This window comes from Marmota flaviventris, chromosome 3 (genome assembly GCF_047511675.1).
Source record: "Marmota flaviventris isolate mMarFla1 chromosome 3, mMarFla1.hap1, whole genome shotgun sequence".
NCBI lineage: Eukaryota > Metazoa > Chordata > Mammalia > Rodentia > Sciuridae > Marmota > Marmota flaviventris.
Genome location: NC_092500.1, coordinates 37,925,261 through 37,948,795, shown reverse-complemented (window position 1 = coordinate 37,948,795; position 23,535 = coordinate 37,925,261). Strand labels below are relative to the sequence as shown.

Sequence of the window (23,535 nt, the reverse complement as noted above, 5' to 3'; positions counted from 1 at the left end):
TGAGATGATCTGGCTGGCGTGCAGATGTCTGGGCTGTCCTTTCATATGAGATGGGGCAGTCTGTGGCTAGAGCTGGTGGATGTGTTCGGAGTATACATACCCATTCTGGAAGGATCCATAGGACTACAGAATCTTTCTTTGCATTACTTTCACTGTTAAAATAATTGTCTGTCCTACAAAGAGATGTGCTTTCCAAATACTTTTACAAAAAACAATGTCCCTGGTGGTTAAATTAACATACAGTTATTATGCTGCTTTAAGTAAGCAGTTACTCAATTTGGAGGGTTTCCTGGAACAGTCACTTGACACTGCCCAAAGCCAAGTATCTGCAATTTAGATGGGGTGTCACTGTGTGAATCAAGCAACATGATGCCCTCTTAAAAGTGCTTAAAGCCTTCTCTGTTTGTGTGCAATAGTAGTCTTTTGAGCTAGTCATTGTTTTTGCCGTGTCTATGGACAGATTGCCTCAGAGACTCTTTTTCTTATTTGTGTTAATGTGTCAGAAGAGTGCTACCTCATTTATCAATCATTCACACTTGTGGACTTTTACTTAAAAATAATTGTTGAACATTATTATTGAGCATTTATTGTTTGCCATTAATGAGTTATTTTATGGTCTCTGCCCACCGGAAGCAGAGATTCTAGAAGGACACAAAGATTACTCAGATAGGCACACAGGGGTTGAAAACTGGCAATGCACCCATCATATCTTCCTTGGAATCAGAAAGCACTGTTACTGTTTATAATTCTGAGATATTATTTGACTTCTCTGAACTTCATTTCTCATTTGTAAAATGAGGATAGCATTGTTTTTCTTAAGGGATTCTGTGTAGATTCAATGATGTAACATATAGGAATTAGCAAGCTCAGAACCTGGAACATTTCTAATGAGTAACAAAATATGAGCTTCCTCTGCTACTTCAAAAATGTTTCTTTATATTCATGTGCCCAGATCTCCCTTAAAAGGAACCTAAATTTGACATCCATAGATCATAAGAACCTCCATTTTCTTTGATTACTACCCTTCCTTCTTATTCCTATTGATTTATTTGTGTACTAGTCCCCCTTTCTCCAAGTTTTTCTTCCTTAGCTCGGCTTCCTAGGCTGGCCAGTAGATCCTAAGGGATCCCATTTCCTGCTTTCTCTCTTAAGTCTCACATTCACACTGCTCTCCTGGGATTCCTCCAGAAATCCATTTCTGAGCAGGTCATTTTCCTGCTCTGCACCCTCTCTAGACCTTCTGTTTCTTACAGGGAACACAGACAGGCTTTTAAAATGAGGCTTGCACTTGTCTTTTGCCTCAGCTCATGTTCTGCCCCCACCCCAACCGCGCATCTTCTTTCAGCAGCACTTGCACTTCCAAACCAGAACCTGCACTTTGCCCTCTGTGTTCTTGTCTTACTTGCCTAGGCCACTGACATTTTTTTTTCTTCTATTAATTTTTAATCCCTTAGCTACTTTCGCTTGTCATCCTTCTCTTTTAGTAAATGCCAGGTGAAAGATTTGCACAAGCTGAAGAGAAGCCAGAACTCTCTTCCCTGCACACTCAAACTTTCTTTTTACTCCTCTATTCTCAGCAAGACAGCATCAGTTTTCACCACTCTGTAGGCCATCACCAAAGGTCATTAATACCTATCTGTTGTTGAATTCAAAGAATTGTTTTTAGGTCTTTTCCTGAATTGATCTCTCTTTAGTGTTGGACTGAGAACCAACTCTACTTCCTTGAAATTCTCTACAACTGTCGTGTCCTATATAGAAGCCAGCAGTAGCATATGGCTATTCAAATTGTTTAATTAAAATAAATAAAATGTAAATTTCCAATCCTCAGTCATATTAGTCAAATGTGACTATTGAGCCCTTGGAAGTTGGGTAGTGTGACTGAGCAACAGAGGTTTAAATTTTATATACTGTTAATTATTTAAATTTTGCTAGCCATGTGTAGCTAGTGGTTACCTATTAAGCAACATAGATATAGAACATTCTGATCATCATAGAAATTTCTACTGGACAGGGTTGCTCTAGATAAGGGATGAGGAAAGCTTTTCTTTAAAGAGTCATATAGTGAAGATTTTGGGTTTTGTGGACCAGAGAAGTTCCTTTGCAATTTTTTTGCAGAGCTTAAAAGCAATCACAGAGAATGCATATAAAAAATTGAGCATTATTATGTTCCAATAACATAATAATGTTAACATTCGTTTGCACAAACAAGTAGTGGGCCAGATTTGGCTTGTGGATTTTAGTTTGATGATTCCTGTCCTAAACTCTTGGTTTCTTTGGTAACCTGGTCTTTGCATCCTTTTCCTTTCTCAGACTTCAATATTTCTCAAATCACCTCCTTTCCATCTTTGTTATAGCACTTCATTAATGGGGAGAAAAACAAACAAACAAACAAACAAAAAGCTCTCTAAACTGTTACCTTCAGCTTGTGACTTTCTCTAGCTTTCTTACATTGCCATATAACTGTGGACTTAGAGCTTTCTAAGCCAATTTCCCCATCTGGAAACTTATGTGGTAATCGAAATGAGACACTGAAATGCATGAAAAATTATGCTCAGAGAAGACATAGAGTTCTCTCACATGAACTCAACAACAGAATAGTTTTTGAGACTCAGAGTCTGACTGCCATACATCAATCTCAGCCTGTTACTCAGCATGTATGGACCTTGGGGAAGTCACTTAACCCGTCTACCTCAGTTTCCTCATCAGGACATCTAACATTATAGTAGTGTACATATATATTTATACTCACTGAGGTTCTTCCCATTTCATTTGCCGTGGAAAATATCCTCTTTAAATTATAAAATATGACAATTTTGAAGTTTGTTTAAATTTGTCAACATTGATAGACCTTAAGGCTTTTATGTCAGCATATTGAAGGTTATAGTGCAGGAATAAATAACCTCCAAATCTTCCTTTGTTTAAAATAGCCCAGATATTACTCTTGTTTATCTTAGGTTATTTGGGAGTTTTGCTCCATGTCATCTATACTCATTAAGTGCAGCTACCATTTGGAATGTCCCTGCAGCAGGAAGAAGGAAGTGTATAACCACCTGGTTCTTATAGATGGGTTTGTTTGTGTTATACCTGTGGCCACGTCCTGGGCAGCAGAGGGCTATGTGACTGTGCCTTGTATCACGCATTCATGGAAGTTTAGTCATGCAAGTGCCTAGAAAGGAGGGCAAGCAAATAATGGTCAAGAGCAGCAATGATAACCAAAGATCTCTGTGTGTAATTTGAAGGTTCTATACATTTATTACTGACTGTTTGGCTGTGTAAGATTGATTCTGATAAGAAAAATAAAATAAAAAGAAGTATAATTTTTTTAGTCCAAGGTTTATTTTCTTCAAGCTTATTGTAGGTGTTATTATAAGTAGAAGACAGGCTATGAAGTCTTTACTTAGTTAAAATATTTTTCTTTGATGGTGGTTATACTGATTATAGAGTTGGTGATTCAGTCCTACCAAAGCAAACCAGATCATTAAAATTTATATTTTCAACTAACATATTTAAATCACCCGTTCAATATGTAAGTGTATGCTCAGAAAAATTTTTTTAAAACCCCACTGGTTTTACTATATAAAAATGTATTCTTTATTGCTACCTTTCAATTTTTTTTCTTATTCAGAGTTTATTAATATTTTCTTTTGCCTTTTTCCAAACTCCTTCTTCTGTTTTTGTATGACATGTAGATAAACATATACACAACTTGCTTTGCCTTAGTAAAAAGTTCCATTTGTTCATTGCATCATGTAATGATTTTTTATTGTTTTAATGATTGTACGTAATACATGATATGTATTTAAAATTTTTGTAGATACTGATTTTGAGCTCTCCCAAATTACTCAGTTAACTTATTTGGTCTCTAACATTATATGAGAAATCTAATTTCTGTTTACTCTCACTAAAACTGTGTATTACATCTGTACATCAATCTGATAGAGGAAATGGCATCTCTTTATTATTTTAGTATTCATTTTCCTGATTACTAACAATATCGAGAAGAATACTGTCATGTAATTGGCCATTTCATTTTTTTCCTTGATGGATATTTTGCAGATGCTTTGCCTATTAGATCTTAAAAAAATTATTTGCAAAAATATTGTAGATATTATTGAAGGTAAAAATATATCCTCTCCTTCTTGTTTATGCGCCCCAGCTTTTTGTTGTCTTCCTACCTATGTATCTCTGAATCTGTATTCTATGTATGTATCTATTATCTATCTATACTTGCATGTCTGTGCACACACACGTATGCATAACTCATCTGGGTGTGAAGGTGCAGGTGGCCGAGTGGAGTACTTTTAAGAATCCCACTGTTGATTCCCCTTCATTTGTCTGTGAATCAGGTTTTGATTCCTAGAGTTCTTCCTGTGATCATTAGAGGGAGGAGAGAAAATTTCCTGGTGACAAGGATTCGTAGGGTGTACAGACCTCGTAGCAATTAAATAGATCCCTCTTCCTATTCCATAGGTCTTAAATACAGGATCCTCCAAATGGAGGCTCCCTCATCTGAGAAAGTTACATTCTAGGACAGTAAAAGCTTGTGTGGTGTATTTGTGTGTACATGTGTGCATTGCGGAGGAAGGATTGGCATAGCTTACTCATCCATCCAGACACCCATGGTCTATTATTTATTCCTATCTGCCTCTGATCTTTGCCTTATTTCAGAGTTTTATTAAAACTTTAGACTCATGTCCATATGCCTGAATTTAGGCATAAACAACTTTTTGTGTGTGTGTGTGTGTGTGTGTGTGAAGGATGTGTGGTTATGACATGCTTAGGGTTAATAGGTTTCTCATGAATTCTCATTAATGCAGAGTATTCTATATTATGGTTGTATAAATTTTTAACACCTCATGGGAAGAGTTTTCATAACAAGTACACTGGGATTTAGTATATCCTACATGATTTCTGGATTTAGCAATTATTCTGCTCATGTTCTCTTTATATATCTAGAAATTTTCTACCATTCTGAACAGGTAATGGCATCATTACTAATTTTTCAACTATTACTATTAGTTTAGTTTTAATTTTATCTATTTTTTTTCTTAAACTTAACTGGGCTATGGGGTATGTTCAGCTTGTTTGTACTTTTCTATGAAAGAAATTCTTGGAGGAATGGTATAGGATAAGGAATATGACGACTTCCTTTGTTCAACAGAACTAAAAGCTGACTGAAGTTAAAGGGGAGAACAAATAATGAGTCCACTGACAGAACATTCTAGAAAGTTGTAGAGTTCTGAAAAAGATTGTAGAATATATTGGATGCTACTATATACCAGAAGAATGGAATACCACAAATAAATGAAGACACATTAATCAAAAAATGATGCTTGGAGCTGGGCATGATGGTGCATAACTATAGTCCAAGCAACTTGGGAGGCTGAGACAGGAGAATTGCAAATTTGAGGTCAACCTTAGCAACTTAGTGAGGCCCTGTCTCAAAATAAAAAATAAAAAGGGCTAGGGATGTGGTTCAGTGGTAAAGTGCTTCTGGGTTCAATCCCTAGTACCAAAACAAACAAACAAAAAACAAAACCAAAACAACAACAAAAATTTATGCTTAGAAAATGAACTATTAATAAGTAAATAAACATGGTTATATTTCCACATCATAAAACATACACATAACATAATGCATGTGTAATATATATGACAGATATTATATACATATGTATGTCCATATGAATAAATTATTGGGACAATTAAGTGATTAATATTAAAGATGAAATCAAAAGAATGAATTATCTAAAGGGAAAAAGAAGAAATGAATTTATCTGACCACATATAAATTTAAAATATTTTCATGTCAGTAAAAATGAATTAAAATTAGTGAATAAACTGTGATAATCATCTGTAACATTGTTAGACATAAGTTCAATAAAAATAGACATAAAGAGCTTTCAAAATTGGTAAGACACTGTACTTAATCAATACGAGTTACCAAGAAAAATATAAAATCATTTTTCACTTTTCAAATTAAAGAAAATTGAGAATAATTCATGTTTAGAGGAGTGTGATGAAATGGAAACTCAGGTAATGCTGATGGTAATGTAAATTGATTTTATATTTCCAGAAAGCAATTAGATTATTTGATTGTGTGCGTGTATGTGTGTGGTCTATTGTAGGACGATAGTCTGGAAATGTGATTTTAAAAAACAATGTGACTAATATTTCTCTGCAAGAAATATTATCCTAGGATCATCTAAAATAGTGATAATGCTGTGAAAAGTAGTTGTCAACATTATAGGACTAACTTTATTATTGAGTAGCCACTGAATGGAATATCTTGTCATAATTAAACATGATTTTTGAAAATTTGTCAGTTTCTTGAAACAAGCTCATAATGCAATCCCTACTATGGAGGCACAATGTCAAATTATCAAATTATCTACACAACAAGTAATGTTTTCATATAGGAGGAACAAAATAAAATATTCCAGAGTATACTTTCTTGTTTTTTTACATGAGCATTAGGTATTTTTAAAATCTGGGGAGACAAATCATTTAAAAACTATCCACAAATTTAGAAGGCACAGTGGAGAGCACACAGAAGGCATTTGGTTGACCTTTACAGAAATGATTTGATTTAAAATGAAGAATCTTGTCATAGAAGAATAGTCAAATCTTTGAGCCGAGAGACCCCTTGCAGTTTTCTGGGTGCAGTCATCCACAGGATGCCCATCTCTGAGTTGAGCCAATCTGTGTCTGTGTACTCCTTAGTTGGAGCCACCTTGGCATCATGCCAATCTATCTCCTGCAGCATCTCTGCTCAATACTACTTGCAGGCTCTTCCCTGTGTCGATTTCCTTCCTACCCCAAAAGATATTCTTAATTTTATATTAGATTTCTTTAAGGGTGATCTTCAAGAAGAAAATCTTAGGGTATTAATAATTTTACCTGTAAGCTATCCAAAAGTTGTAAACAACTGAAAAGAAAAATGAAGTTGCTCAAATACTGCCTATAGAAGTACTGCTATATAATGTTTAAGGGCTTGGTTCTATGACACCTGCCCTGAGCAAGTTACTGTCACTAGTTTCCTTGTATGTAAAATGGGCTTAATAATAGTACCTACCTCATAAGGGGAGGGTTATTTTTTTTTTGATACACATATAACAATTGGCCTATAGTAGATGTTCAATAGAAATGAAGGACTTCTGGTTTCAGGACAAGATGGAGAAAATATACTTCTTATTCATACTGCTAAACACTGTTAAAATCTAGGACATTACATTTCAGTCACAGATAAGAAGATATTGAAATGAAGAAAAGGTTAACCTTATAGGAATTTGGGGACAGGAAGAATAGCATGCAATCCATTCCCTGGGTTTTCTTTTTTGTCTTATATATCCAAGACTGGTTGCTGGAGATGCTGGCAACCTAAAAACACCAGTGGCTGCACACTAAAAAAGAAAAGAAAAACAAACAAACAAAATCTTCTCACTCTTGCAAGTGAACCAAGAAATAGTTTCTATTTTAGGTTATAGAAAAATAAAAAAAATAGGAAGAGAAGGAAGCATGCAGTTGGGGTGGGCTGAGAGGTTAGACGTGGTGTGAAATGATTAGTCTTCAACAACTTATTTTTTCCCTTGTAGAGATATCCACTAGACTGCTGGCTATAAGGGTGTGGAGTTTGGAATGAGATCAGAGATGGAAGAAAAAATGGAAGGTGAAGTCAAGGAAGTGTAGTAATCACCCAGGGAGAGAAGGTAGCAAAAGCCAAGGGGGCATATGGAATTGGCAAGATCACAGCTAATTAAAGATGAGGCCAAGGAAGAAGATTCCACAGGAGATATTTGAGAAAGAGCAAGCAAAGAAGTAGGTACATAAAGTAAATTATAGAGTCAATCTTCCATGAATCTTTGGATCAAAGGGAGTCCCGGCACCTGTTTTTTTTTGTTTGTTTGTTTTAATATCATCGAGCATAATTAAATATTGAGCAAAAAATAGTGATAAAGAAGCCATAAATTTAAAAAAAATCAGAATAGTGATATCATTAAGAAGTCTACAGGCAACTTATGAAGTACACAGGTCTGGGAAGGGGATGGGGTGGAACCCACTGAGAAAGAAGCAAAGGTGGATAGAAGAAAAAAGGGGAGGAAATGAGAGAAAAAGGAGATTATCCAGTAAGCAGTCTATTAATATTGAATATGAAATATTTTCTTTTCGGAACCTGAACAAAAAAAGTGAATATTTATTTTCATGGGAAATTCTATAAAATACCTTACTTCTCCTAGAGAATGTCAAGCAGATTTTACCTTTCTTTTTGATGTATTAGTTAATTTTGGCTACAGTTATGTTGCTTAATGAGTAAGGACACAATTTCTGCAATTTGATTTTTGTATATTTGCAGATTTGTTCTGAGGTCAGACGATCTAAGATGGGCATAGTTGGGAGCATTGTTCCATGACATATCTGGTTAGACTGAACACTCTGTTTCTTTTGGATTCTGTTCCCAATTGCAAATTTATATTCTGGGTGCCATGCTGAGGAAGCAGATATTTCTGGGAAAGGTAGAGGTGCAGGAGAGCAGCAGCCCAATCATACAAATGATTTCCAAGCCTCCGTTGACTTTGTATAAGCTAAATGAAGTGCCTGGGCAAACCAAAATCAAGAGGTGAAGATACAAAGTGTTTTTGGTGGAAGTAGAGCAAGGGGAATAGACAACATTTTTGAACAAATATTGAATCTATCACAATTGGAAATTACGTATTGTATTAATTGCATATTGTGCTATGTTATAGTCATATTTGGTATTAGTGAATTGTACAGTCATATTCAGAATTATTGTTTGAGCTGATTAAATGGTTTCCCTCCTACTGTGTTCTGTATCTGTTTTTTCCCTTATACTGCCACTGTACTTATAGTTGCTTTTAATGTACTGCCTCGTTTCACACAGGTCCTTTGTGAAGCCTTGAAGGCAATTCTGAGCTTTTAACAGAACTTTTTTTTCTTGCTTTTTATGTTCTCCTGTTACTTTACCTTGTTATAATATTTGGCAATCTTGCATATTTTTTTGAATCCCTTCCTTCTAAAAAAAAGGTGGCAGATACAAAACTTTTTTTTTAAATGAGCCGTATTTTCTTAAACAAGCATCTCTGTTTAGCTATAAGATGTCTGTGTTTCAAAGAAAGGCTTTGATAAATTAAAGAAGAAATTAATCGCAAAAGGTTTTGAAAATTATTTAATATTTTATGTGCATGTCCCATTCTTTATTTCAGTTATGAAGCATTTCAGATATGCAGAAAAGAGCTTTTCTATTTGATATGCAATTGATGTGTTCACATTAAATTAAAACAAAACATACACATAACCCTTTCAAAGAATTGGATTTGGCAGTAAGTTTATTTGCAGCAAGTACCAAAACTTCAGTCATACATCTACCATTTCTCTTTCCATAATCTCTAATGCTTCTGCATTGCACTTATATAGGATTCATTTCATCTATGTAAAATAGATTACTTTGGCATTCTGTACTCTTGTATCATCCTAAGCCATAAAATCCACAAAGATGTCAGTTTGAAGTGCAAAATATATTTTTCCCAGTGTACATCAAAATAAATACATATTTATTAAAATAAAAATGTGCACTCTGTGCCATCTTAAATATGTACTTTACAGCCATCATTACCTAGCATAGCATGCACTAGAAAACACAGTTTTACAGCCAGCTCTGCCAAACTAGAAATAGAGTAACCTGGTTAAGCAATAACATATTTTGGAAAGAATTTCTCACTTTTACTTCACAATTCTTTTTCAGGTTTGTGGAAGGAATGCTTAACATTTGTTATAATGCCATTGATCGTCATATTGAAAACGGTAAAGGGGATAAGATTGCTATCATCTATGACAGTCCTGTTACAAATACTAAAGCAACTATAACTTATAAAGAAGTCCTGGAGCAGGTAAAGTCATAAGCTTTCTCTTTATATTAGAAGTTCTATGCACATGTTCTCATTATGCAAACTCTAAAATATTTTACCATGTTTTCCTTTAGATGCACCTTGCAAATGAATGCAAGTGTGTGAACTCATTTGAACTGTTTTTAAAAAAATATTTATTTTTTAATTGTAGTTGGACACAATACTTTTATTTCACTTATTTATTTTTATATGGTGAGCACTCTACCGCTGAGCCACAATCCCAGCCCCTCATTTGAACTGTTTTTAACCCTTTAATTTATACTTCACAGCACTGGAAGATGTTTGTTTTGCAGATAGAGGTGAACTGATCTCGAGAATATGTCTAAGTCCGCTCCCAGCCTTTGTTCTTCACCTTAGTGCCATCACCATGGTTGAAAGTGGCTACTCCTCATTCTTGCAGGATCCAAGAGGCTCTGCTCATTTTAGATTATCCCATAAGTGATTCCAGAATTCTCTTCTGAAGAAACAATATATTTCTCTGTCTTGCTTAAAAGTCTTTCTTGGCATGAACACAACTCCTTTTAGTCCTTCAGATACTCCTGGCCCCTTATAGCTCCTTGCATATGCTCATTATTTTGTTTTATTTGCTCTTTTTAAAATTCTTTCTCATCTATGTAGTTCTTAGGTAGATCATGATGTTGACAGATGATTTATAAGATTTTTCCTCTTTTAACATAAGAGAAGATTTTGAATTAGTTTTCAGATGTAATTATAAAAGTGGGTATTGTAGACTGTGGGAAAGTTATTTTAACTGTGAGTCATGGCATTTATTTGTATGTGATTTAAAGGGAGATAATGCTGTAGGGCAGGGTTTCTCCATCTTGACACTACTGACATTGTTGCAGGAGAAGAAATATCTCAACTAAGGACCAGCAGGATTCTTGGCATACATGACAGAAAAGAATTTAAGTACATGCCATTCAAAGTCATAGACAGGTTTATTTAGAAAAGTAGCTACACATTCAAGGGAGAATGTTCAAAGGCATCAAAAGAGAGATGCTTTTGTTGAAAAGCAAGTAATATGCACTTGAGGGAGAATGCTGGCCATCTCCACAGGCACAACAGCAACCCATTGGTGTGGGGTATTAATATTTATAGAGGGTCCGTGCTAGGAGGCAGGGTGGAGCTCCACAATTTCCCCCCATTTTTTTTTTTTTGCTTGTGCATTTTCCTTATTTTACAAGGGCAAGGGTCAAGGGCATGTCTCTCAAGCTCAAGATTTATAACTGTGCTTTCTGCATCTCTGAGGCTTGTGGGCATTTCCTTTAAGATTCAGGATCTCTCTCTATTCTAAATTTCTATCTCAGTGTTTTGGACCAGAAATTCTTTTTGAAGAGAACTGTTATGGATATTTTAGGGTGATTAGCTGCATACTTACGCACTGGATGCTAGCAGCACCCCCATCTCCCAGGTCATGAAGACTAAATATGTCTCCAAACATTGTCAATGTCCCCTGGGTGGTAAAATTGACATTGGTTATAAAGCAATGTCCCCTGGATGGTAAAATTGACGTTGGTTATAAAGCACCGGTGTGCAGAGTCTGCCATGCTGTCACTTGGCTGAACAGAAGTATGGTAAGAAGGCTATGTGTTGAGTTGGGTCTTTAGAGTTCTGGAGCCCTGCCTTTTATTTTTTTCTGAAACATGCAATGACCTTGATCTCCTGGGGCTCGCTCTTGTCATAAAACTAAAGACTAAGAAAAGGGACACTGCAAAGCTTATCCAATATTCTTGGTTCTCTAAATCTAAAGACTTAACATCTTAACCATCTAGGTGGGGCTTCTCTCCAGTTCAAGGATTAGGAAGGGCTGACAACCTTGCAGAACTCAGCCAAAGATAACTTTCAAAAGAACAGCCCTGTTAGAATGCTAGGGTTTGGAAGCATTTGCTTTTAAATGAAGGGTTTTTGTTTTTGTTTTTTTTTTTTTTTTTGAGTTAGATTCTCTGCTTTTGTCTATTGAATCCTATTTAAGAGTTTCATTTGGTTTTTAGGTAGCTTCACCCATTCTCTTGGGCTCTCTGAAATTATATTATTTTGCATCAGCATGTTCCTGTTTATCTTTGCAAAAAAAAATTAAGAAAGGCAACTTAGACAAAATAATTACCTCCCCAATGCTTGAGTTGTTGTAAACAAGAGAGAAGAGTTAAATCAGTTTAATCAGGCTGTGTATCAGACAAATTGCAGCAATAGTTCTCAACTTTAGCTAATTCAGACATCAAAAGAACTCATGAAAAGGGAAGAGTGAAGTACCAGTCTCAGAAAAATGGCATACCCTAGGGGAGAAGGAGCAAAAGTGAAGCATTAAGGAAAATCCACTGATTGTCCATTACCTTGACTTGTTGCCTTGAGTCAATCCTTCTATAGTGAAAGACAAAGCAGGAGCATCTAGTTGGACAAACTTATGTCACATATCTAGAGTACCAGGTCTTGGGCAGGAAAGAGTTTATTGTCTTTTGATTTCATTATGGGAATTGGGACTCTGTCTCCTTCTAGGACTCAAGGTAAATTCCAGTTTAATAATAATGAAGTTCAAATGCTAAGCAGCCCAAGACAAAGACAAAACAAAACTGCTCTATCTCATTTGGTATATTTATTGGTCTATAAGAGGGAATTGCGTATTTGTGGAATGCAGTATGCAGAAACAGAGCTCACAGTGGGCTGTAAGGTGCACCATTATCAAATGTGTTATTCATGTGAGGCTGAGTTTTAATATAAGAGATAATAGAAATTTCAGGAAAACATATTATACTTTGTTTTATTTTAGCTGTGCATTTTCTGCTTTTAGAAGAGGTGTACGGTATGGTATCTATGATTAAAAACTTGTTTCTATGGTTTGGGCATATTGCTGCAGTCTCGTTTTATGAATATGTAAGCCCAAGACACTTTTAAATTTTAATTGGAATACAGATTTGGAAGTTTGTTTACATATTGTAAAAATATTATCTATATCAACATCTTGAATTTGATATATACCCTAACATCAGAGTCCAAGAAAAAGCTTTAGAGAAACCTAAGATGAGAAGAGTTATTGCCAGTCTCATTTTTTGGTGCTTCCTCTTTAAATTCATTTATTACATAAGTGTATATGATAATTACACACGGATGTTTTGCTTAGAAGCTTTTTTGCTAACTCATCTTACTTTCAAATATTGAGTCTAGACTCTTAGACTCTTGACGTTTGTACTAGTTCACTGGTTTCAGTTTAGCCTGACATCAAAGTACTTAAAAGGACTGTTTCTCTCACCCGCTGACAGCCTCTGACTCTTCAGGCTTTTCTTCTCCAAAGTACTAAAGGAAGAACTGTTAGGAAAGAGAGAGAGCCTTGTGTGCTACTTTGATTACCTGCTTCCCTGTTCCCTGTGGGTTTTATTTCATCAAGCAGGGAAAGCCAAGAAAGAAAGATTTAATAGGTAATGCCACTGGGAACAAACAAAAAGAACTGCCTCTGTACATCACTTATTTAATCTCCCCTGTTTCATTTCTCCTGGGAGTTTCTGGCTAGGTAAAACTTGATTAAGTTAGCTAGCATTTTTTTTTTTTAAATTTAATTAGTGAAACAACAAATTGTAGGCTAAGTTGCCTTAGTGATGTGGACAATCTGAAAAATTTCCAGAATGATTCAGAAGCAGAGCTTTTGAGAAACTGTGATCTATTTTGTCAATCTGAATATTTTAAACAATCTTTCACCAAGGCTTTTGTATAGGGGGATTTCACCCCCATTTTAAGACCCATCTTTCATTCAACAAATATTTTTTTTTCATATGCCAAACCCTATGAAGAGCAAAGGAAGCCATTTCATACTGTCAAGAAGCTAAGAAAGCATATGTACATAGACCATTTCAATGTAAAACAAGGTACATGACAGAACTGAGTGCTACGTTCTGTGCAAACACAATGGGAAAGCAGCCGACTTACATTCCTTTATATCGAAATACTTGTGATAACTTACAAAGAGAAAAGGTGTATTTTGGGTCATAATTTTGGAAAGTCCGGGCCAAGATCAGGTGGACCTATTATTGCTCTGGGCCTATGATAGGTACATTGGATGGCAATGGCAGGGAGTGTGTGATGGAGCAAACTCTTCACCTCATGCCTAGGAAGCAGAAGAGAAAGAGGAAAGGGCCAAGGTCATACAGTCCCATCAAGGGCTTGCATCCCATGACATAAGGGCCTCCCATTAGGACCTACCTCCAAACAATTCCACCACCTCCCAATAGCATCACTTTGGGGATGAAGCCTTAAACACATAGACCTTTGAGGGACATTTAGCAAACTAACTGTATCATCACCAGCCCAGCCAGGGGAAATAGGACCTAGGAAGGCTTTTTGGAAGAGATGATTCCTAAAATCAATCCAATTCCCTTTGCTTTGTTTTTCCTTCTCCCTCCAGATCTCTTGTAGGTCATATTACCTGAATGTCATTTTCTGAGTGAGATCTTTCCTGACCATATTAACTATACATATTCTCATCTACAGCAATTGTACCTCTCTATTTTGCTTTCCTTTTAACTTTAGTATTTATTACTTATTGTAATTCTTTACATTGCATGTACCTTTATGGCTTTATTGTTGCTTCCTCTTCCACTATTTTCAGTTCTATGAGGGCAAAGATTTTTGTTTGTCTGCAGAAGTGACTGACACATAGTAAATATTTATTGAATGATGAATGAATCAATGAAATAGCACTTGAAGTTTCTAAGTGACAAGTTTCTTTTATTGCAAGAAGTTCTTATCTTTAAATTATATCAGCAGTAGAACTTGATCATCCTTGTAAATAAATTGTAACTTTTACCTGTGAAAATCTTTAAGTTATTTACATTCAATTTGGTGGTTCATGATGAGAATTTCCTCTTTTAATATCTCACATGTAAGTGTCAAAAGATCTGCATTCCCAAAGACAGGAATATACTTAATGTGTCCCTCTCTAAGTGTTTTCAAATTATTTTGTTATCATATTAAATCACAGTGAAATAAAATGGGTTTGTGTGTTTGTGTGTATTATAAATCATAAGTCATTTTTAGATATTCCTACATTGAATATTTTCTAAATCACTAATTGAACTTACCTCTGTATGTCGAGTTTACTATTTTTTATATTCCAACATTTATGAATTTTTATATTTAGTTGCAAAATAAGAAAGTTACATCCAAAGAGCATTTGAGAAATTTTCAGGAATGTATGTACATGAAGAAAATTGATAAAACTCAATCTATACTAAATTTCCTGATTTAATTAAAACTGAAAGTACCTATTATTTCTATTAAAGGTAATTATTGAAGTATAATTATGTTAGTGGTTGTAATTATGAAGGTTTAATAATTGAGAGAAAAGTTCACTTCGAACCCCTGCTCTTTGGACACTTGCTTCAAACCATAAATTCCATTTTCTCAGAAATGTCGTGGTAAATATTGTTTAATTTCCTCTGTCACTAATGGTAGTGTCTCTTTAAATTTTTTTTTTAGTTATTCATGGACACAATATCTTTATTTTTATCTATTTATTTTTATGTGGTGCTGAGGATTGAACCCAGTGCCTCATATGTGTGAAGCAAGCGCTCTGCCACTGAGCCCCAGCCCCAACCCATGGAAGTGTTTCTTTAAGCAAAAACTGCAACACAAAAAGCAGAGCATACAGAAGTTCAGCTGTCAGTAGTTGGCTGATTGAGAAAGAAAAATAGAGCTGTGCAGATGATAGGTTTTCTTCTCTTAAATTTTCTACAATAAAACTCTATTTAAATTATAGTCAAGTCCTCTAAAAATGTGAATATCTGTAAGGGAAATTACTCTTTCTATGCTTGGTAAGTTGACCAGTGATTCTAGTATGAAATAGACATTATAGTAGTTGTGCATTTTTATCTATAAGATGCAATTTTCGAACTTTTTCATTGATACTGGGGAGTGAACCCAGGGGCACTTCACCACTGAGCCACATCCCTGCCTTTGTTATTTTATATTTTTATTTTGAGAAAGGGTCTCAGTAGGTTGTTTAGGGCCTTGCTAAGTTGTTGAGGCTGGCTTTGAACTTGTGATCCTCCTGTCTCAGCCTCTTGAGACACTGGGATTACAGGTAAGGGCCACCGCACCCAGAAATTTTTGAACTTTTGTTTAAATATAGTATACACCCACATAACCACACAGAACATAAGTATAGATTTTGTTTGATTTTCACAAATAGTCCATTTTCCCCATCATAGAATATTCCCAAGCCCCCAAAGCCCTTGTAACCCTCCTTTAGTCATTTTTCACTCAGTCCCCCACATGATTGTGATCGAGCCATCTAAACAACTTTGATGAGTTATACCTGCTTTTGAACTTCATATAAATTGAATACCAGTACAACATGTTCTTATGTAACTGGATTCTTTTGCCCAACTTTCTATTTGTGCAATTCATTTATTTCCTTCCAAGAGGTTGTAGTTTGGTCATTGGGGTAGTATCTAGTTTGTGGTTATTACAAATAATGCTTCTATGAATATGTTTGTGCAGAGTTAGGTAATGTATATGCATTTGTGTTGGGGATGGATCTATAGATGAAATGACTGGTTCGTAGGGTATAAACGTGTTTGGCTTGATCAGATAGTGCCAAATAATTTTCCAGAGTGTACTAAAAATTTACAGTTCTACCTGCAGTGTATGAGAATACCAGTTGCCAGCACTTGGTATTGGCAGTAGAAAGTCTGTTTAATTTTGACCCTTCTGGCAAATGTGTGGTGATATTGTGTGTGGTTTTAATTTGCTTTTCCCTAATAACTGAAGAAGAGGAGCTCCTTATCCTGTGCATATTGGCCATTCATCAGTCTTCTTTTCTGAAGTGCCGATTCCTATCTTTGGTCCATTTGTTTTTGTATCAGACTGTTCCAGGCCATGGGTTCAAGTTTTGGGGAGAAAGTTTTGCACAACTAAAGAGAAGACTTTGGGCTGGGGATATTGCTCAGTTGGTAGAGTGCTTACCTTGCATGACAAGGCCCTGGGTTCAATCCCCAGCAGCACCACAAAAAAAAAAAAAAAAAAAAAAAAATCTTTAAAGAGAAGACTTTGTGAATATTTTTAACCCTAAATAAAAAATGATTTAGATTTTTTAGTGTAAGGGTGGTGTTTAAATTATCTTAAAAATCTTATGTTGAGAAAATATTGTCCTCTGTTTAAAAATACTGATAAAATCTGCACTTTAGTATTTTCTTGCCACTCTTTAAAAGCAAGTTGGGAAGTGATTTCTCTCTAATAGAACATATTGAAACAGGAAGCAAAAGCCTCACAATTTAAGACTGTACAACACTGAGAAATATGGTGTTGTGTTAGTGCTTTCATTAATATTAAGAGGCTCTACTTAAATTGACTTGGAGCCATGTTGTCCAAACAAATTTTCCACAAACTCTTTCATTTTTGTAAGCTAGTCTGTATATTGCACTGTTATATAATGTATTTTAGCAGAAACACATTTACTTTTAAAGAATTTAGAATCTCCTAAATTCTGAAGTCAATTTGTATCAAAATTCTAACTGAAACTTTCTTTTGAACAACCTTCCAACTTAGTAAAATATATGTTTGATTCTCAGAGGATAAGATATAAGGAAAACCACTACTAGATCAATTTCATAATAGATAATATAGGAAAAAATTAATAAAATGAGAAAACAACGATTTTGCATTTCTAACCTTCCCCTTTCCATATTTCAGACCATTTATTCCAAGTTAAAATAGTGTAAGGATTATTTTTACTTCAATCCAAAATAGTAACCATAGCACCAATTCCCTTGAATTGTCTCAGCCAGATTTGAAAAGACTATATTGTCCATGAGGCCAAGATGATTATTTGAAGTACAAACCCACTTTCTCTTCACATGAAGCCAGCAGCTATTTCAACACACTTTGAAGTCCAGAGCATTTCATTTAAACCTTTTCCCAAGCTCCAGGTTCATTTCTTCTTTTACTGTACTTATTGGTGTACTTATTAGAAAGAGTCTCCTCTAGGTAGGGGAAATGTTTTATTCATCTTTTTAACTTACAGAGTAGCTAATACAGGCCTCCTAGAGAGCAGGATTGTCTTATGCATTGAGTGAGTCCACACACAGAACATTCAATAACATTTTTAAGAAAGTAGTGAAAGATCTGATCTTTGATAAAGAGACATAATTTCTAAAAATATCACTTGTCCTCCTCACATTTGTAATTTTTCTTTTTACATTAAGAAGGTTTGTTTTCTAATAGGGTGACAATTTTCCTTGGTGCAATTCCTGACCCCAGAGATCTGTATTCCACCTCATTTAAAGCCTTTCTTATAAAATATATCTTACTTTGCCATCTTGAGAACCTGGAAATCTGGACCATGGTTGTTATTCTTACATTTGCTTAATGAATTTATTTTTATCATTTATTGATAGGCATTACTAGATGTCTTGTCTTGTCTTTAGTAGGGCTCCACTCTGACCTTTTAGAAAGTTAAGAAACTCAGTGGAGCATCTAATTTGAATTTATGTTCTTGGACTGGAATGATGTAGTTAAGTTTATTTATCAAAACATATTTGTAAGGCACTTTATTTATATTTGATACCTCTGGGGACATAACGAGTTCTAGCTGTGAATGATACATATTCTTTGTACACAAGAAAATTGCATTCTAGTTGAGGAGATATAGTGAGAATAAAAAGATAATACAATACAATTTAGTGTAACAGTAAGTAAAAAGCTAGAGAGGTACCTGGGCTGAGGTCTTAGGTTTTTCAGGAAAAGCTACTTGTTACTGCACATATGAAATTTGAGCTGAGTCACAAATAAAGAGTGGGATGGACTCATGTGAATGTCTGAGTGACAAGTGTGACACACAGAGGCTGTGAAGCAAGAATAGACCTAGAACCTGGGGAGAGCCAGGAGGCCCATGATGGGAGGAGAGTGGGAGAAGGTGTGTTGGGGGGAGGTGCTGAGTCAGACTGTGGAGATTCCTGCAGGCCACGGTCAGGACTGGGTTGTGTTCCAAGTCTAACAGGAGAATTCCATATTGTTAAAAGAATCACTTCAGCTCCTCTGCATCGGGAAAGGTTGCAAGCAATGAGATGATAAGTGGTCCAGAAGAGACATGAATAGGCACCACTTAGCTATATCTCCTTATAACAACAGCCTTTTCTTTGCATATGTGAAATGAAGGCATAAGGACACAGATAGACTCAGCATAGGATTTGGGAAGCTATTCCACGAGTCTTTTCTTGGATCTATGGCTATACCTACTAGATTAAAAAAAAATCTGATTCAGTATATTACATATCAACTACCTGTAAATGCCCTGCTTCTTCTCATCATTGGAGGGTTGTTTGTCTGCTTTTCAGTACTCCAAGGAATTGTTGTATAATTTTCATTTTTCTTGTATAATCTTAGGAGGGATGATTTGTTATAAGGGCCTTGGTTCTTTTTCTCTTATCTGTATGATATGAATGATTTTCATTATTAAAATTTGTTTATACAATCTTTTTCTAAAACAAATCTCTTAAATGTTGGTTGAAGGCTTGGTCGATGAAACAAAGATACTCAACAACATAGTGATTTGAAATAAAAAAAAATACATTTCCCTTATATTATAACGCAGATAATGAGGTGCAGTTTGGCATAACCTAATTTTGTTATATCTTCTCACACCTTCATCCTCTAGTTTGCTGTCCTCTGTGTCACTGAAGCTGAGACACAGTCCAACACATGTGACTCAACTCTTAGGGAAGGGGAAGAGGCTATAGAGGAACAGAGAGGCTCTTTAGGATCTATATCCAGAAATATCATATGTATCTTCCCTGCATCTCCATTTGGCCATCGGCTGCAAGCAAAAGCTGGAGAACGTAGTGTAACCAGATGGATTTTGATAGGAAATTAGGAGTTTAGAGGCACAAATATTCTTTCAGTGCATAGACTAAACATATACAGGACCTTACATGTAAATAATTACAACTTATAGTTAATTAATAATGAGTCCAGGGAAACAAATAAGAGCTGAAAATGAAGTACCAGAGGTGTCATGTTAAAAGGTAAAGAAAGAACACTTTGTTCCATGAGGTATTCTTCTGACATATGTTGAATGCCTATTGTGTAACATTTATTGTATTAGGCAAGGAGGTCATAAAGATGAGTAAGATATGGAACCTGCATTTAAGGATCTCATTGGTTTTCCTGGTGAGAAAAACACAAAAAGCAATGTGACAATGTAACAATACAACTTGTGCATTGGTAGCATAGAGAAGGAATCAACCTGGACCAGCAGTTTTGAGAAAGAGCCGGTGGAATTGATGCATGAGCTGGATCATGCAAGGAAGACAGAAATAGATGGCGCATGCATAGGTGGCTCTTCCTAGGCCTGCAGGGTATATTTCTAAGAGCTGGATTTGACATAATTAATAATAAAGGCATATACCCTGTTAGACAAAATTGAGTGCCTTTGCTGGACTTGTCTCTGGGCTTTTCAGTGAATTAGGAAAGGGGAAAAATGAATTGTCAGAAAGTCCAGAAAGGAGACAAACAGTTGTTAATATTTAGATGCAGCAGAATATAAAAAGAAAACAGGGAAGTGAGGAGAGTTGGTAACAATTATTCTTTTACCTGTTGGTTGGCACTTGCACCTGCATACAATCAGCAATGCTAGTACAGCTGAAACGTCAACAACTTTCAGTTTCTGACCTTTAACTAACAAAGGTCATTTTAAATTATAAAATCCTTTGAGCTGGCATAACTTTTATAACAAGTGGAGGATAAAGCTGATTAACATAAATTGAAGAACTTTGGCTAAAGGAATGCAAATGAAAATAGGAGGACAGAATCTTGTTTTGATCATATGAAACAAAATATTGTCATATATGTCATTTTGTATTAGATTAAAATGTGTAGCTATGGAAGATGATGCTCTTAATTTTAATTCATTTGGCAGTTTTATGGTTCTAGTTAAGTACAATAAATTTGAATAAATCAATGGAAGCTTGTATTCAATAGAATTATTGTCAAGATTAGAGATCTGGGGGAAATTGATTGTTTATTTTCTCATACTATACTTGATTTAAAAACATTTCTTTTCCATTACAAAGCTGAATAATGTTAACTATATCATATATGGTTTTATGGGAAATTTGATACATTTATGAATATTATGATAAATTCTTGGCATGTGTGATGATCTATGTTCACTCTGTTTCTTAGTTACTCATGTATGCATAATTTTTGTGAATTTTCTTCCTTTAAATGTGTACAGTTTCTTTGGTGGAAAGATGTAAATGTTATTGGAACAGACCCAACTGTTGCAATGATCTCATGTCCTTGTATCATTTCTGGGGTGTTTTGCAAGTTCTCTGAGTCCTTCACATATATTGATTGACTTTCAGAATGTATTGACCAATGAAACCGTAAAGGTTAACAGGAACATAGCCCAGTGCTGAGAAATGCTGTGTGTGTACCTACAGTGGTTGTCATAATTTATGTACTATCTATACAAGTGCCAAGGGTGTTTAATTATAGCTCTAGTTAAATAATCAGTGTAGAATTCACCTAAAGGATGCATGGTTCCTGTTGACATCTTTCACATCTTTTAATTTTTCCTTTCTTTAAAAGAAAAAAGAAATCTGGAAGAATACTTTAACAGTCATTTCCCCTCAAATTTGTGCGACATAAAAAGATTTGTGGGACTTTATAAAAAAATAATTCTTGTATACTTTTGGTATTTACTTAAATTATTGTTATTTTAATGAACAATTAAACTTATACCTTCATATCTTTTCTTTGCACTACCATACATATATAAAGCCAGATCTGATTTATAATGAAAACAAACTTACAAAACAAGCCAATTGAGGATACTAATTTGATATAGTGAATGTGTTGTTTTGCTTGAACTGAATGACTGATTACAATGTGCATATAGTGCTGTGGCCCTGGGAATTCGAGTTTGGTGACATGGTCCCCATGATGCCTCAGTTCTAATATAACAGATTGGTAACTGAACTTTTACTAGTTCAATTATACAGTGTACTGTGATGTCATCTGCCCTTTACTTAATATGCATGAGATTATAAAAACAAACACAAATTATCATACTGAATTTGCATTGGAGTCTAGATAATCCAGAGTAATGCTATATTAATTTTTCAAATTATCATCAAAATGAAAATGCAAAGTTTAAGAATTTTCATGGAGAACTCCCAGGCTCTGAAAACATCTCTACAGACCCCAGTTTGAGAAACACTACATTAAATAACTTATTAGATTGAGAGGAAAGGGATCAGTCTTTAATTAACAGCATGAATTAATGTTACTTTTTAATATTCTCCATTAGCCAATCAATGCAGTGTATATAGCAGCTACACAGTGATTGTTTTAAAATAATAACTCTGTTACACATTTTGAGTGCTTACAGTAAAAACAAATAGGTGGGCCAGTTATTATATCACAGTCTTTCTGTTCATCAAAGAATATAGTAGTTTTGTCTAGACGACTTATACAAATTTCTGTTTAGTTGCATATACTCTTTATTAATAGACTATAGTAGATTCTGTATTTTTTTAAAATAAGTTTTGAAAGTTTGCGTATTGGTCACATTTTACTACATGTTTCAGAATACTTATATAAAGGCAAATGAATGCATAATTGTGGAAAGTGACAATTATGAGTGTGAATGAGACAGACTTGACTGTAATTCATATCTACTGTTTTTTCTTTCCCTTCTTTTACAATTGCAGGTTAATCCTTTTTTTGTACTGTGAAGCCATTCCTACACATTTTGTTAGGACTTTGGTTAGCCCCTTACATACCCATGTTTTTGCCAGTTCTGCCTCTTAAAAACATGCCTGTTACACAGGAAGATGACTGTAGATAAATGTACCATACTGTACATTTTAAAAAGCCAGAAGAAAGGGTTTTAGATGTTGTCACCATAAAGAAATGATAAACGTTTGAGGAGATAGACATGTTTATCCTGATTTTAAACATTACACGGTACTTATACGGATAGAAACATTACGTGGTACCTCATAAATATGTACAATTTTTATGTACCAGTTATAATTAATTTAAATTAAAACAAGAAAAAAGCATGCCTGAATCTTTCTACCATTAATTTCTTATCTATTTCCTTTCCTTGGTTTACTTTGAAATACTTGTCTATATAAGCCTTCTCCTACTTTCTTGTCACTTCTCCCAAACCTAAAATATGCTAATAATTCCTCTGAAACTGCTTTAACTAAGGTAATTAATATGATCTTATTAATCATTCCAGTAGACATTCAGTATTTTACTTCTTTATCAGGCCTAACATTCTTGAAAATCGACCATCTTTACCCACTCCTGCTATTCCACCCTGCTTTCTTTTTTCCTGACCTTGCTGGCCATTTCGTTGATCCTCCTTCTTAAGTGCGGTTTTCTGTGCCCATTTCCTCACTGCCCGCTCTTTCTAGGCCCCGTTCTCTTTGCACTTTGCACATCCTCCCCTGGGCCATTGCATCTGCTCCATGCCCTTTGTTTGGTAACAGGTTATATATACATAGTTCGGTATCAGGCAGCTCCTGAGGTATGTGATGGGTGGTCACTCCTGATGACAGCACTGCCTATTCCCACTCTTTATCACCAGCCCACATTCTTCTGAGGGTATTCAGAA

General features: G+C 35.1%; 1 protein-coding gene across 2 annotated transcripts in view; it reads left to right on the top strand.

Annotated features, from left to right (window-relative positions):
* The window catches only part of Acss3 (acyl-CoA synthetase short chain family member 3), a 176,603-nt gene that overhangs the window by 15,392 nt on the left and 137,676 nt on the right, over positions 1–23,535 (top strand). For both annotated transcript variants that reach the window (XM_071609157.1, XM_027929264.2), the window contains exon 2: positions 9,761–9,905. In XM_071609157.1, coding sequence (XP_071465258.1) covers positions 9,761–9,905 — 145 coding nt within the window. The remainder of the gene's footprint in view (positions 1–9,760; positions 9,906–23,535) is intronic.